Source organism: Stomoxys calcitrans, chromosome 3 (assembly GCF_963082655.1).
Source record: "Stomoxys calcitrans chromosome 3, idStoCalc2.1, whole genome shotgun sequence".
NCBI classification, from domain to species: Eukaryota; Metazoa; Arthropoda; class Insecta; order Diptera; family Muscidae; genus Stomoxys; species Stomoxys calcitrans.
The window spans coordinates 90,125,385-90,138,330 of NC_081554.1; the positions used below are offsets into that span (position 1 = coordinate 90,125,385).

General features: G+C 38.1%; 1 protein-coding gene across 1 annotated transcript in view; it reads right to left on the reverse strand.

Annotated features, from left to right (window-relative positions):
• Positions 1–12,946, reverse strand: part of LOC106085125 (protein abrupt) — a 260,695-nt gene that overhangs the window by 110,709 nt on the left and 137,040 nt on the right. Inside the window, 4 exon segments of the mRNA XM_059364237.1 lie at positions 3,678–3,897; positions 6,212–6,481; positions 6,631–7,195; positions 10,092–11,097. Of these exon segments, the coding sequence (XP_059220220.1) occupies positions 3,678–3,897; positions 6,212–6,481; positions 6,631–7,195; positions 10,092–10,600 (1,564 nt within the window). The 5' untranslated portion in view covers positions 10,601–11,097.

Consider the following 12,946-nt stretch of genomic DNA (forward strand, 5'->3'; position numbering starts at 1 on the left):
TATTTTATTTTATTTTATGTTATTTTATTTTATTTTATTTTATTTTATTTTATTTTATTTAATTTAATTTTATTTTATTTTATTTTATTTTATTTTATTTTATTTTATTTTATTTTATTTAATTCTATTTTATTTTATTTTACTTTATTTTATTTCATTTTTTTAATTTGTTTTATTTTATTTTATTTAATTCTATTTTATTTTATTTTACTTTATTTTATTTCATTTTTTTAATTTGTTTTATTTTATTTTATTTTATTTTATTTTATTTTATTTTATTCTATTTTATTTTATTTTATTTTATTTTATTTTATTTTATTTTATTTTATTTTATTTTACTTTATTTTATTTCATTTTTTTGATTTATTTTATTTTATTTTACTTTATTTTATTTTTTTTTATTTTATTTTATTTTATTTTATTTTATTTTATTTTATTTTGTTTTATTTTATAGGTTGAAAAGAGGGTGAAGATATTAATCTGCCCCATGCCACTATAGACATACACCTAAGCTAGTAATCGGTTTGTTGTGTCGTCTAAAAACTTAAAAGTAACCTCAAAAAATAAAATCTAAGTAAGGAATTCTGTACTATTTGCCACTCCCCTAAGTCGGTTCATGTCTGGTATAGTGTCCCCACCTTAGTGCCGGTATCTGTTAGACGCGAAAGCCGGGCAATGACAAAGGACACGCTCCAACGTATCATCATCTACCCCGCATGCCCCACAAATGCTATCACATGCCGCACCGATTTTTCATTAGTGAGCTCGTAGTCCTATGTGTCCCGCTATGACACCAAAAGCTATACAGATCGCCTTCTTACTTCCTTTCAGTAATAGCCACGTCCTCTCACGACCCGGATCACCCAATAGGATTTTCGCCGTCCTACTGAGTGCTTCGCCGTCTTACTGACTGCTTCGCCGTCCTACTGAGTGCTTCGCCGTCTTACTGACTGCTTCGCCGTCCTACTGACTGCTTCGCCGTCCTACTGACTGCTTCGCCGTCCTACTGACTGCTTCGCCGTCCTACTGACTGCTTGCCGTTCCATAGTGTTGTTGTGGACGACTGCGTCGGCCCGAAAGGCTTCTCTAAGAGTGCCGTCCAAGCCATGTTTTAGCTCAATGAAACGGAAACTCTTTGTTTAGCCGAGTTCGAAGGTAGGTAGGTAGCTACGCTTTACAATGCTTAAGGCATCAGAAGGTTGGTTTTGTGTGGCTAGAGAGAGGGAACCACCACTGATAAAAGTTGGTATAGGCTGGGCTGTTAACACAGGATCGTTAGTACGACTGCCTTCAAAGCATATCATCTATCACTCCAAAAAGAGCTTAACCCAACCCATTCTCCTTAAAATTGCAATATTCGTTCCAATTTTTTTTTTTGCCCTTTTCAAGAAAATTAAAACATTAAATCTAAGATTTAGATTATCACATATGCCACTTTGCGTTTGAATTTATTCTTAACCTTAAGGGAGTGTAGCTGTTGTTTGCATTCCAAATGCTCACAGGAGGAAACCAAACCATTTAATGGTCTTTACCGCTGCTTGAATTACAAATGATGCTATTGTTTTTCGAGGTTTGCCTTGCGATTCGAGAAAGCAGAGGGGGTAGGAAAAGGAAGGTTTCCATGACGATTATGAATGTCATAAGAGACATAAACGCAATGACTATTAACATAAAGGATGTGTACCATAATCTACATAAGTATATCCTTTAAGGAAAAACTACACATACAGATTGTATACACGCACATGCTAATGGTCGTTAACAGGACATAAGCATAGATATTGAATGTTTATAGATGATTATAGGGACCAAATAGCAGCAGTAACCGAAAAAAAAGTCAACAACAAAAACACTTGGCTTCAAGGAATAAACAACGACAACATTGGTCATTGCTTAAATATAAAAAACAGCATGTCATCAAGGGGCCCAGTAACCCTAGTATAGAAATCAACCACCTTAAATGCTTTGCGCAGGAGATGGGAGGGGGGAGAAGCCGACATGCATAGAACGCCACTGGGAAGGACAATGATGATGACGATTGGTGGACCCTCCTTTGTTTTCTTGCGTTTCTGCTGGCCATTGCCATAAGATGTTATTACTCATAAAACGTATGGTCACAGTTTAAATAGATGTGTATTGAATATTAAAAAAATACAGAGAAACAGCAAGCTAAATGTCCTGAATATCCTTTACCAAATTCACAACACAAAAACCAAAAAAAATCCACATATTAACGAAAATATTCCAAGAGAATAAGACCGGCCTTATGAGGCCATTGCTGCGTGTGCGTGTGTTTGAGGGCTATAATTTAATGATAAATATGACCATTTAGAGAATATTGTGTGTCATCACTTGACGCTATTTACACGAAGTGCTGCTTCTTCATATCCTTTGGCTGCTGCTAGCAATGTGTGAGCGCTGATGATGATGCCATGTCTGGCATTGGTGTAATGGGTTGGGGTGGGGTGGAGTAGAGTTGTTAAACACATTCAACGAATGTCTTTGATTATCATGAAAATTACAAAAAGATGTGTTCGATGTGTAATAAACATAAAAGTAATTTCGTTTGCTTGTTCTCAAGTAGTTTCCAATGACACTTGAATATAGAGTTTATTTTACCTCCCCCCCCCAAACCGCTCTGTACGCAATATAGAGAGCAGTTATAGTTCAATAATAATATGAAGGGATTTTTGTTTTCGTGTTGGTTATTCTGTATGCTGGGTACTCAAACTTTCCCCTACATTATGAGAATGGAAAGCACGTTTCAACAATAATCCTGGTAATTGCATAGTTAAAAATAATTTTTATTAGCCCCCTATTCGATATATTTTTTTAAAGGGGAGCTGTTAACAAAAGAAAAAACAAATTCTAAAGATTTTTCACTTTGTTGTTAAATGTTTTTGAGAATAAATACGAAAAAAAATAAATACAAATAAAAAGTAATACACTAAGACATGAAAATTATAAGGCAAGCAACATTAGGTTTATACAAACTTTTTCTATAATTCTTTAAATGCCATATTAGCTAAATAATAATAATAGTAATCTTAAAATATAATGGCAAACATTTTCCTATTGATTTTGATTTGTTGTTGTTTTTTCTTTTTTGTGTGTGCTTACAACTCACTTTTACTCACTATTTTGCCAATTTATATGTTGAGATTTGTTATCCTTTCTTTTCTTTTTCCAATTTATCTTCTTATCCATTTGCCATTATTTTTCTGTTGCATATGGTTTGCTATTGTTACTACATGCTAAATAATTGTTGTTTAATTTTGCATTTAATTATTTTTTTTTCTTCTTTTGTTGATTTTTCACAAAAAAAAAAACAAGTTGTGTAAAAAGAATGCAAATCAAGTTAAAATTTTCCAATTGGTAGTTCGATCGGTTATTGTTATGATTTTTCAAATTTCGATTTGGTTTTTCGAATTTAATTTCGGTATGAGTTTGAATTTTGTTTCAACATAACAACAAGAGGCAAATATATTCAATATTGTGAAAAAAAAATCATGACTGTTTTTTCATTTTCAAACAAATGCTTGATATATATATGTATGTAGAAGTAGTAGTAGTAGTAATTCCTATTTACGAATAATTAAATACATATATATATGGAGATATATAGAGAAAAACAAGATGTATTTGAGGTTTAATATTCTTAAAACTTGTCGACTTACCGAAATCATTGGTGCCCATGCCTGAGGGTCCTGGCAATAGGCCGGGTATACCCTGCAGGCCCAAAAAGGCATTGGGGAAGGAATGAGAACGCTGATTGTCTAGTGAATCTAAGGTGCCTTCATTTTGTCCATCGCCTCGATCAGAGGGTTCGGTATCGGAGCTATTGGAGTCCTCGCAAACGCTTTGACCATGTAGAGAGCCCATATCATTGTGTTGTTTCTAGAAGTATTATATATATAAAAAAATATCAAACAAAGGAAGAGGAGGGTAAAAGATAATCTTAAATATAAAAATCAATTTTTGTTTGTAGGTTTGTTTGTGTGTTCCTTATAGACTCAGAAACGGCTGAACCGATTTTCTTGGAATTATCACAGATGGTGCATAATGATCCCATGGTGAAAATAGGGTAGTACATTTCTTGATATCTGAAGGCGGGGCGGACCCCCCCCCTTACCCTAATTTTCAGAAACGCCAGATCTCGGAGATGGGTGGTGCGATTTAAGCGAAATTTTGTGTGCTCTCATTTAGTACCCTAAAATAAAAATTTGGTATCGAAATTTCGGATAGGGTACCTGGGGGACCGCCCCACCCTAAAACCTACCAAAAATATATTTAAACCAATCATGACAATATGGGACTCATATGAAAGGTATTTAGGATAAGAAAACGTATCTGCATCCAATTGTCGCACCAAGTGTTAGGGGGACCACCCCAAACCCGAAAACACCCCCAAATCGGACATATTTACCGACCATGGCTATATGGGACTCAAATGAAAGGTATTTGCGAGTAGAATACGATATCCAAATCCTGATATCCAAAAGTGGGACCACGTTTCATGGGGTCCACCCCTTCCCCAAAACACCTCCCAAACTGGACTTATTTACTGACCATGGGAATATGGGGCTTAAATATAAGGTATTTGAATGTAGAATACGAATCCGATATCCAAATATGGGACCAAGTGTTTGTGGGGCCGCCTCTTCCCAAAAACATCCCCCAAAGGGGACAAATTTACGACCATAGGCACATGGGGCTCAAATGAAAGATCTTTGGGAGTAAAGCACGAATTTGATATCAATTTTCGGGAGAAGTGTCTATAGGGCCAATCCACCCCTACAACACCACCCAAATAGTAAGTGTTTTGTGACAATTGCAATATGAGGCTCAAATAAGAGGGGTTTTAAAGCGGAACGCGAATCCGATAAATATTTTCAAGGCCAATTCACTGAGTTGCCGCCCATCCCCTAAGCCGTTCATGTTTGCCGACTATGGAAATATGGGGCTCAAATTAAAGGTATTTGGGAGTAGACCACGTATCTGATATCAACATAAGGGATCAACTGTCTAGGAGATGTCCCACCACCACCACAACTCCCAAATAGGACGTATTTGCTCACAAAGACAATTTGGGTCTAAAAGAGAGTGGAACTAAATATTCATAGTTTTTAGGGCCAATACCGCAAACCGGACATATTTGCTGATTTTTGCAATGAGGAGTTTAAATGAGATTAGAAAACGAATTTTATATCCAATTTTAAGGGCAATGGTAATATGGGGTTCAAATATATGATATATAGATGTATGAAAATAGAGCACGTGGCTGATATATTTTCCGGGCTTAGTGTTTGGGCGACCACCCCAATCCCCAAACACCCCTAAATCGGGCATATTTAACGCTCATGTCAATGTGGAGCTTAAATGAGGAGGTTTTGGGGGGGGGGGGGGGGGTAGAGCAAGCATTGATACCCATTTTCGGAACCAATTTTCAGGGGTCTACCCCTTTCCCAAAATACCCCACAAACAGCAATTTTTTAGTGACCATCGCAATATGGGGCTCAAATAAAGGTATTTGGGAGTAGAATGCGAATGTGATATCGAAATGTAGGACCATGTATTTAGGGCATCACCCCTTTCCCAAAACACCCCCAAAGGGAAAAAAATTTTCGGCCATGCCAATATGTGTCTCAAATGAAAGGTATTTGAGATTCGAAAACGAATTTGATAACCCATTTTTGAGCCATGTGTTTGGAGGGCGCCTCTTCGTGTAAACTACCCTAAACCAATGGCAATATGCGGTTTATATAAATGGTATTTGAAAGAAGAGCACGATGCTGATAATTTTTCAGGGCCAAGTGGCTGGGGGACCACCTCACCCCCGAAAACACACCTAAATCAGATATCATGCGAATATCGGGCTGAAATAAAGTATTTTAAGAATAGAGTACACCTTACATCCAAACTTAAATTCGTAAACCACTAAATATCATATGGGATTCAGATAAAGGCACTGTTAAACTGTTAGTCAAGTTAGCATGGTATTTCACCAAAGATCTTTAATTGTCGAAAATAAATATTCCAAGGAAACTTTTGTTCCATATTAAGTAAAAGAAGGCGCAGCGGAGCGGGCCCGGGTCAGATAGTTTATACATAAAATACCGAAATTTTCTTAGGAGCTTTTTTACTTCCTACCTTTTCTCAAACTTTCTCCATACCTTAAATCATTCTTATATCATAAATTTTCTTTTCTTACCTGTAAACCATTTGAATTTTCCAAAGCCTGTCCCAGTAAGGATTCACGCATTTCACGATCACGATCGCGCGATGTTTCACGGCTGCGATCACGATTGCGTGTCAATGGATGTTGGCCAGCAACGGGGAAATCACGATCGATCAACAAGCGTTCGGGACTAATGCCATGTTGGGCACGAAACAAATCGGCGCTTTTTATTCTCTTTTGTGGCGGAGGTGTCAAATGATTATTGCGATTACTATCCGAGTCCGAAAGATCCCAATGATTGGCCTAGGGTTGAGAACAGACAAAAAGCATAGAGAGCACAAAAAAGAGAGAGAGAGAGAGCGAAAGAAGAGAGGAGCGAAAGAGAAACAAGACAAGAGATGCACATTAATTAGAATAGCTGTTATTTGGCTTCCAAGCCTGCAGCACTTTACTTTATTGTTATTTGATTTTCTTACGGGAGACGCTGAGGAGGCTTTCAATTCCTGGATGGCAGGTGTTTTTCCATTGTTGTTGTTGTTATTGTTGCTACTGCTGCTGCTACTATTGTTGTTGTTATTTGTATTGTTATTATTATTATTGTTGTTGTTGTTGTTATTATTATTGCTGTTGCTATTGGTATTACTGTTGCTATTGCTAGCCGTAACTGCTGTATTTGCTGTAGCCGGATTGCTGCTATTCAATAGTGTATTGAGTGGTGTACTTGTACCCAATGTGGGCGTGGTGAATGGTAAATTGGAGGTATTGCTTAACGCTTGTGTGGCTGCTGTGAGAAAATTTAATTTATTCGCACTACCCGAGAGATTGTTACTGCTGAGAGCTTGGCTGAGTGTTTTAGCGGCAGGATTTAGTGCTGAACTGAAGGCATTGCCACCACCACCACCACCACCACCCGATCCGTTGACGTCCGCCAAACCGCGAATCTGTAGCAGATGGGCAGTTTTCAGGAATTCCGGTAAATGCTCATGGCCCACATTGACTTCACCATTGTACATAAAACTAGAAAAGAAAGAAAAGAAAATAAGATTGTAAAAAAAAAACAATAATAACTGTTAAAAAAAGAACTATGGTACAACTTTATATGACCACATATGAAAAAGAATAAAAGTATAACATTCAAATATTTTTAAGAGTATACAGGTTTGCTGACACGAAATATTACCAAGTTCACACTAGTATATCTGTCAAACTAAAAATGACAGTTACATACAATTTGTTTTATTTGCAGCTCATTAAATAACAAGCCACCAGCTTCAGCATTTTCTTCTGATTGGGTTATATTTGGCTGGAAATCAGAACCGGCTATTGTCATGTGTATTGTATAAATCGTTATAATGATACTGATAGTGTTGTCATGGTCGTGCAACAGTAGTCGTGTGGTGATCTCTGGCTTTCCTTTTCCATTGCAAACAAATCTCCAATCATTGAGCTCGTCTCGAAAAAGAAGACAAACGAAAATTGTAAAATTAAATGATCTTCTCCCTAACAGGCAAAAAAAACTTGAGAATGAAAAATCGGCAGAGCCCGGGCGGGATTCGAACCTGGGCACACGGAGCAGCGAGAGCCGTTGCCGTTGTCTAGCCTTCGAAGCCATTAATACAACTTCCAAAAGACGCACAGAATAATGTGCACCATGGAAGTAGTGTAATTGTCGCAGACGAAAAATCTGTTATTACTCGAAAAACACATGTATCGGGAAAGGAACAGCTAGCAGACAGGGTTGTCGACCGTGGTTAATGTGGTATTTATATCATACAGGCGTTTTCGCAACGAATACGATATAAGTATAAAATGCCAGCGTACGGCCCTTAAAGCTTTCACATCTAATATAACAGATGAGTTATTCGAACCAAATGACGAAACGCGTCCCATAGTGGTTGGTATGTGTAGTGATCTCTGGCTTTCTTTTCTATTGCAAATAAATCCCCCGAATCTCGTCTCGAAAGAAAAACAAAAAGACTGCCCTAATGTTGGCGACCCATACAATCAAAAAAGAGCCACGATCAGCGATATGCACCTGGAATGTCGGGACTCATTATAGAGAAGGTGCAGTATACGCACTGACGGATGTATTCGAAATGTATAAAGCAAATATAACCGCCTTAGAAGAAATGCGATGGTTCGGGAAAGGAGTCGCAACAACATCATACGGTGAAGAACTGTGCTATAGAAGCCATGAAACGAATCATGAATTTGCCAGTGGATTTGGGGTTATTCCAAGACTGAAACACCTTGTCTCTAGGTTTACTACGGTGGATGGGAGGCTAGCCACAATCCGCATAAAGGCCATGTTCTTCAACATCACCCTTATTTGTGTCCATGCCCCGATTGAAGACAAAGAGGAGTAGACCAAGGATATTTTCTCCGAGTGCCTATAGAGAGGATACGACCAATACCACGACATAACATTCGATAATGGGTTGAGGCTAATAGATGAACATTCCATTAAGGACCAGGGGAAAACTCAAGTTTAAGCTCAATGGTAAGGGGCCTCCTTCTTATAGCCGAGTCCGAACGGTCTGCCGCAGTGCGACACTTCTTTGGGGGAAGCTTTTACATGGCATAGTACCTCAAAAATGGCGCCAGCATGAGGAGGGGTAACCACCACTGAAAAAAAAAATTCTGATATTCTCTCCAGGATTTGAACCTAGGGGTTCATCGTCATAAAAGGTCATGTTAACTTTTGCGCTACGGTGACCTCCGTCCAAGAGTAATAGATTTCGCCGCAGCAAATAACATTAAGGTAAGGCGTCTGCATCAGCTCGTCTGTGGGATCTCGCTAGAAAAACGAGTGACCTGACTGAAGAACAACAAGGCAACAGGAGCCGATGGGTTGCCCACTGAACTATTTAAGACCGGAGGCCATGCGGCACGGGATAACTAAGAGCACCACACGGGCTGGAACTTTTAGCTCCGATCTGTGTGGTGTTGTCACGAGAAGCTTATCAGCGAGCTACCGGTCGCATTCACAATTTGGGAAAAGTGGAATGCTCGATACAGACTAGCTGTAACTGCAGTTGCGGACAATCAGCGGTATCGAATGGAGAGTCTCAGTGAGTATTTAAACAAAAGCTGGGTGGCATCGAGCCTGGGCATCAAAGAAAATGCGACTTATTATGGGGAAAACATTTTGAAGCTGCTTCGAAGCTTTGGCACAAAACCATTTCGTCCGTAGACCATGGATTAATCAAGAAGACTCGGCATCGTCCCATAAAAGATATGTAAACCATGAATGGCTAAAAAATCATATTCCGCACTTTATTTTGTCCACACAGTGGCTGTCGTATTCGCCAGATGCCAACCGGCAGCACTTTTCTGTTTAGGTCTTTTCAGAGAGCAAAGTAAGAACTAAAAAATATGCCAATGTGGATGCGCTGAAGAAAGCCAATATACGGGAATGGATCAAAATATAGGCGGATTGCATTCGTGCAGTTTGCAATTCATTTTTTGTCCGACTCAAAGCAAAAGTCAAGGCAAAAGATGGGTACGTCGTGCAAAAGGGAATAGATTACTTCCAAACATTTGTGTGGAGGCCACCGTAGCGCAGAGGTTAGCATATCCTTTTTCTCAAAGAGGTGTCGCACTGCGGCACGACGTTCGGATTCGCCTCTAAAAAGGAGGTCCCTTATCATTGAGCTTAAATTTTAATCGGGCATCACTCATTGATATGTGAGAAATTTGTCCCTCTTCTTTAATGGAATGTTGAAGGGCAAATTTGCATTTATATTTTTGTCATTTGAATCTATAAAAAATATTTTCACACAAAAAATTGGGTCATTTCAAATTGTAATTCTTCGTGTCAGCTACCCTTTAGGGTCCCTCTCACCTTTTATTGTTTTTAATAAATACCAAAGAAAATAATTTTTCAATCCCCATGGTTAGATGTTGAACGTACCTTAATAAATTTTCTACATCGTCCGCTGGTACATCTCTCAATATGACAATTGGATGTTCACAGGGATTGGCTTTTAGCAATTTGCGGAAGTAGGGACTGCAAGCACTCAAGACCACTTTATGGGCGGTAAATGAGCGCTCATCACAGGCCAATGTTACATCGACGAAATCCTCTTCGTCCTTTAGATGGCGAAAGGAGCTCAACATTGATGTCTGATAGTCATTCCATTTCAAGGCGTATTGCTGTTGCTGCTGTTGTTGCTGTAGCTGTTGATGTTGCTGATGCAATTGCTGTGTTGCACTCAGTATGGAAGCTGTCTGTTGCTGTAGTTGTTGTGCTGCCGCAGCTGCCAGCTGCTGTTGCTGTTGTTCCATCGCCGAGGAGGGTGCTGGCGATGTGGCTAATGTGGTATTGGCTGTGGAGGCTGTAGAGGCGGGCGGTAGTGGTTCCATTTTTACAACGCCTGCGTTATTATTCTCTGCTGTTTGTAGCTGTGTTGATTCAGTCATTTGCGTAATGTTTGTTTTGTGGGAGAGAAATCGTTTTTAGTTTCCGCTTTTCTTCTTCGTCTACTTACGTCTCACACAAAAGAATCCTTTTTCCTATTTTCTCAACCGTAGGGAGGGAAACTTTTGTGTGATTTGTTGTGGGGGGTGATGTAGCGACGTATGCAGACCGATGAATTATTTGATTTTTGTTCCTTTCCAATTTAGTTATTTGCCTTTTGAAATTGTTAATAGTTTGTGTTGTCCATATGCAAAGTTGGCCATTAATTTGCCTTTTTTCTTAGAGTATTTCTCTTGTATAAATAGGAAATAAAGGATTTCTAAAGATTCATATTTTCATTGTTGTTGTTGTTTAAAGCGGTTCCATTTATGTGTTTGGGCTGCCAAGTTGATTGTTGTTGCAAACAATAGTTGTAAGTGTTGTAGTGGTAGGCTATTATCCTTTATTTTTTTTGTTAAATATATTTTTAAATATTAGGTTTCAATAAGTGGACGGATTTCTGCAAAGATAGAAAAAAAGCAAAGAAGGGTTAAACGTTTGTTTAAAATCTTCAAAAATAATAACATATAATAACTCTATGGCGTATTAGTGAGAATTTTATGTAAAAGCCCCCCTCTAAAACTGCTTATCTTTGGCAAAAAAAAAGTAAATTTTAAAAAATCAGTTAATTAATAATATTTTTGCGGTTCGCGTTTTAAGACCCCTAAAAGTATGCAATACTTTCACCTATACAATTTAAACAGTCATGAAATTCAAAGACGATCTAACCACGTCCCACGGTGGGAGAAAATCGAAATGAAATGGTTAGAGCAGAGGTGTTAGCGTGACCGTGTACAAAATTTCAAGACGTAAGTTGTCCGGGCCGCGAAACTTGGTCACCTCAGGACTTCGAAAAATCCCCAAAATAGCCATTTCGAGCAAAAATGGTTTCAAAATCGGAATTTTTTGCAAATTTTCTGTGGAGGCTGCAAATATTGATAGGTGCAAACAATTTTTTGCATGCGTTTAGGGTACATATGGATTAAAAGAACATGTTCCCAAGTGGGGGACCTGAGCATTGGAAATTTTGAGCTCGTGGGCTTTTTCCTTTTTTGTAATAAAAAAATGTCTATTTTGAAGCTCATATAGCACCCATTTAAGTTGACATATCTTGTTCAAATTTCACATAAAACGCATCTTCAATATGCCCTCTTCACAGACAAAGAAGAAAAAATGAAGGTATTGAAACAAGTTTTTCAATAAAGACTTATCAATGAAAATGCTTTTGTGACCAAAAACTACATTTTTTACTTTTTTGACTTCTAAGCTGTAACATTTAACTGATAATCAGATGTGGACACTTTTTACAGTAGAGTCATTGAAAATTTTGTCGCAAATCCAAATCGTAAATCATAAAAATATAAATCGAACCACAAATGCATTCGAAAATTGTAAAATACGAAATCAATCTCGGCCAAAATTTCAACAAAGAAAAATTAAGACTCGTATATGACCTAAACCAGTGGAAATATTGTATACCTTAAGCGAAGTATTTTGTAGGGATTTTTGAGCACTATCCAGTCAAAAATGTTAAAAATCGGACCACAAATGAAGATTTGGCAGCCCGAAAAATTTTTCGAAATTCCGAGGTGACCCAGTTAAGGGGCATGCCAAAAGGCGCCCGGCCAACCTAGGGCTTTGAAATTTTGCACACACCTCAGTTCATTTGACTCACCACCGAAGGATGGGGGTTTCTTCATTATTCTCACACGGCATTTTTTTACTAGTTTTTTTTTTCGATTTCTTCCCACTGTGCGTTCGTGCGTCGGTTTGTTGTAATCACTCCCAGTCTGTACAAAAAGAGATCTTGAGCTGAAAATTTGCATAGATTCTTTCTTTTTTTGTTCATAGGCAGGTTTAGTTCCAAGGTGAGCTATATAGGACTATATCTTGATATAGACGGATCTCCCGATTCAAGGTCTTAGGCCCATTAGTGGCGACACTTATTGCCCGATTGAAATTTGGCACAATAGGTTGTGTTAACTCCTTAATATCCGAGTCGGGTATGAACCAGATCGGGCGATATTTGGATAAAGCTGCCATATATACCGAACTCCCGATTTAAGTTCGTGGGGCGATAAAAGGTGCATTTGTTATCCGACTTTGTTAAATTTTAGCACGGCGTAATGTGTAAGGTCCCTTAATATTCATTTCGAATATCATTCAGATCGGTTAATATTTCGTTATAGCTGACATATATACCGATCTCCCGAAATTTGGCACATTGAGTTGCGTTTGGTCATTCGACATCCATACGAAGTTTGTTGTAGTTCGGATTCACTTTAGAACATAGCCGTATAGAGTTTGGG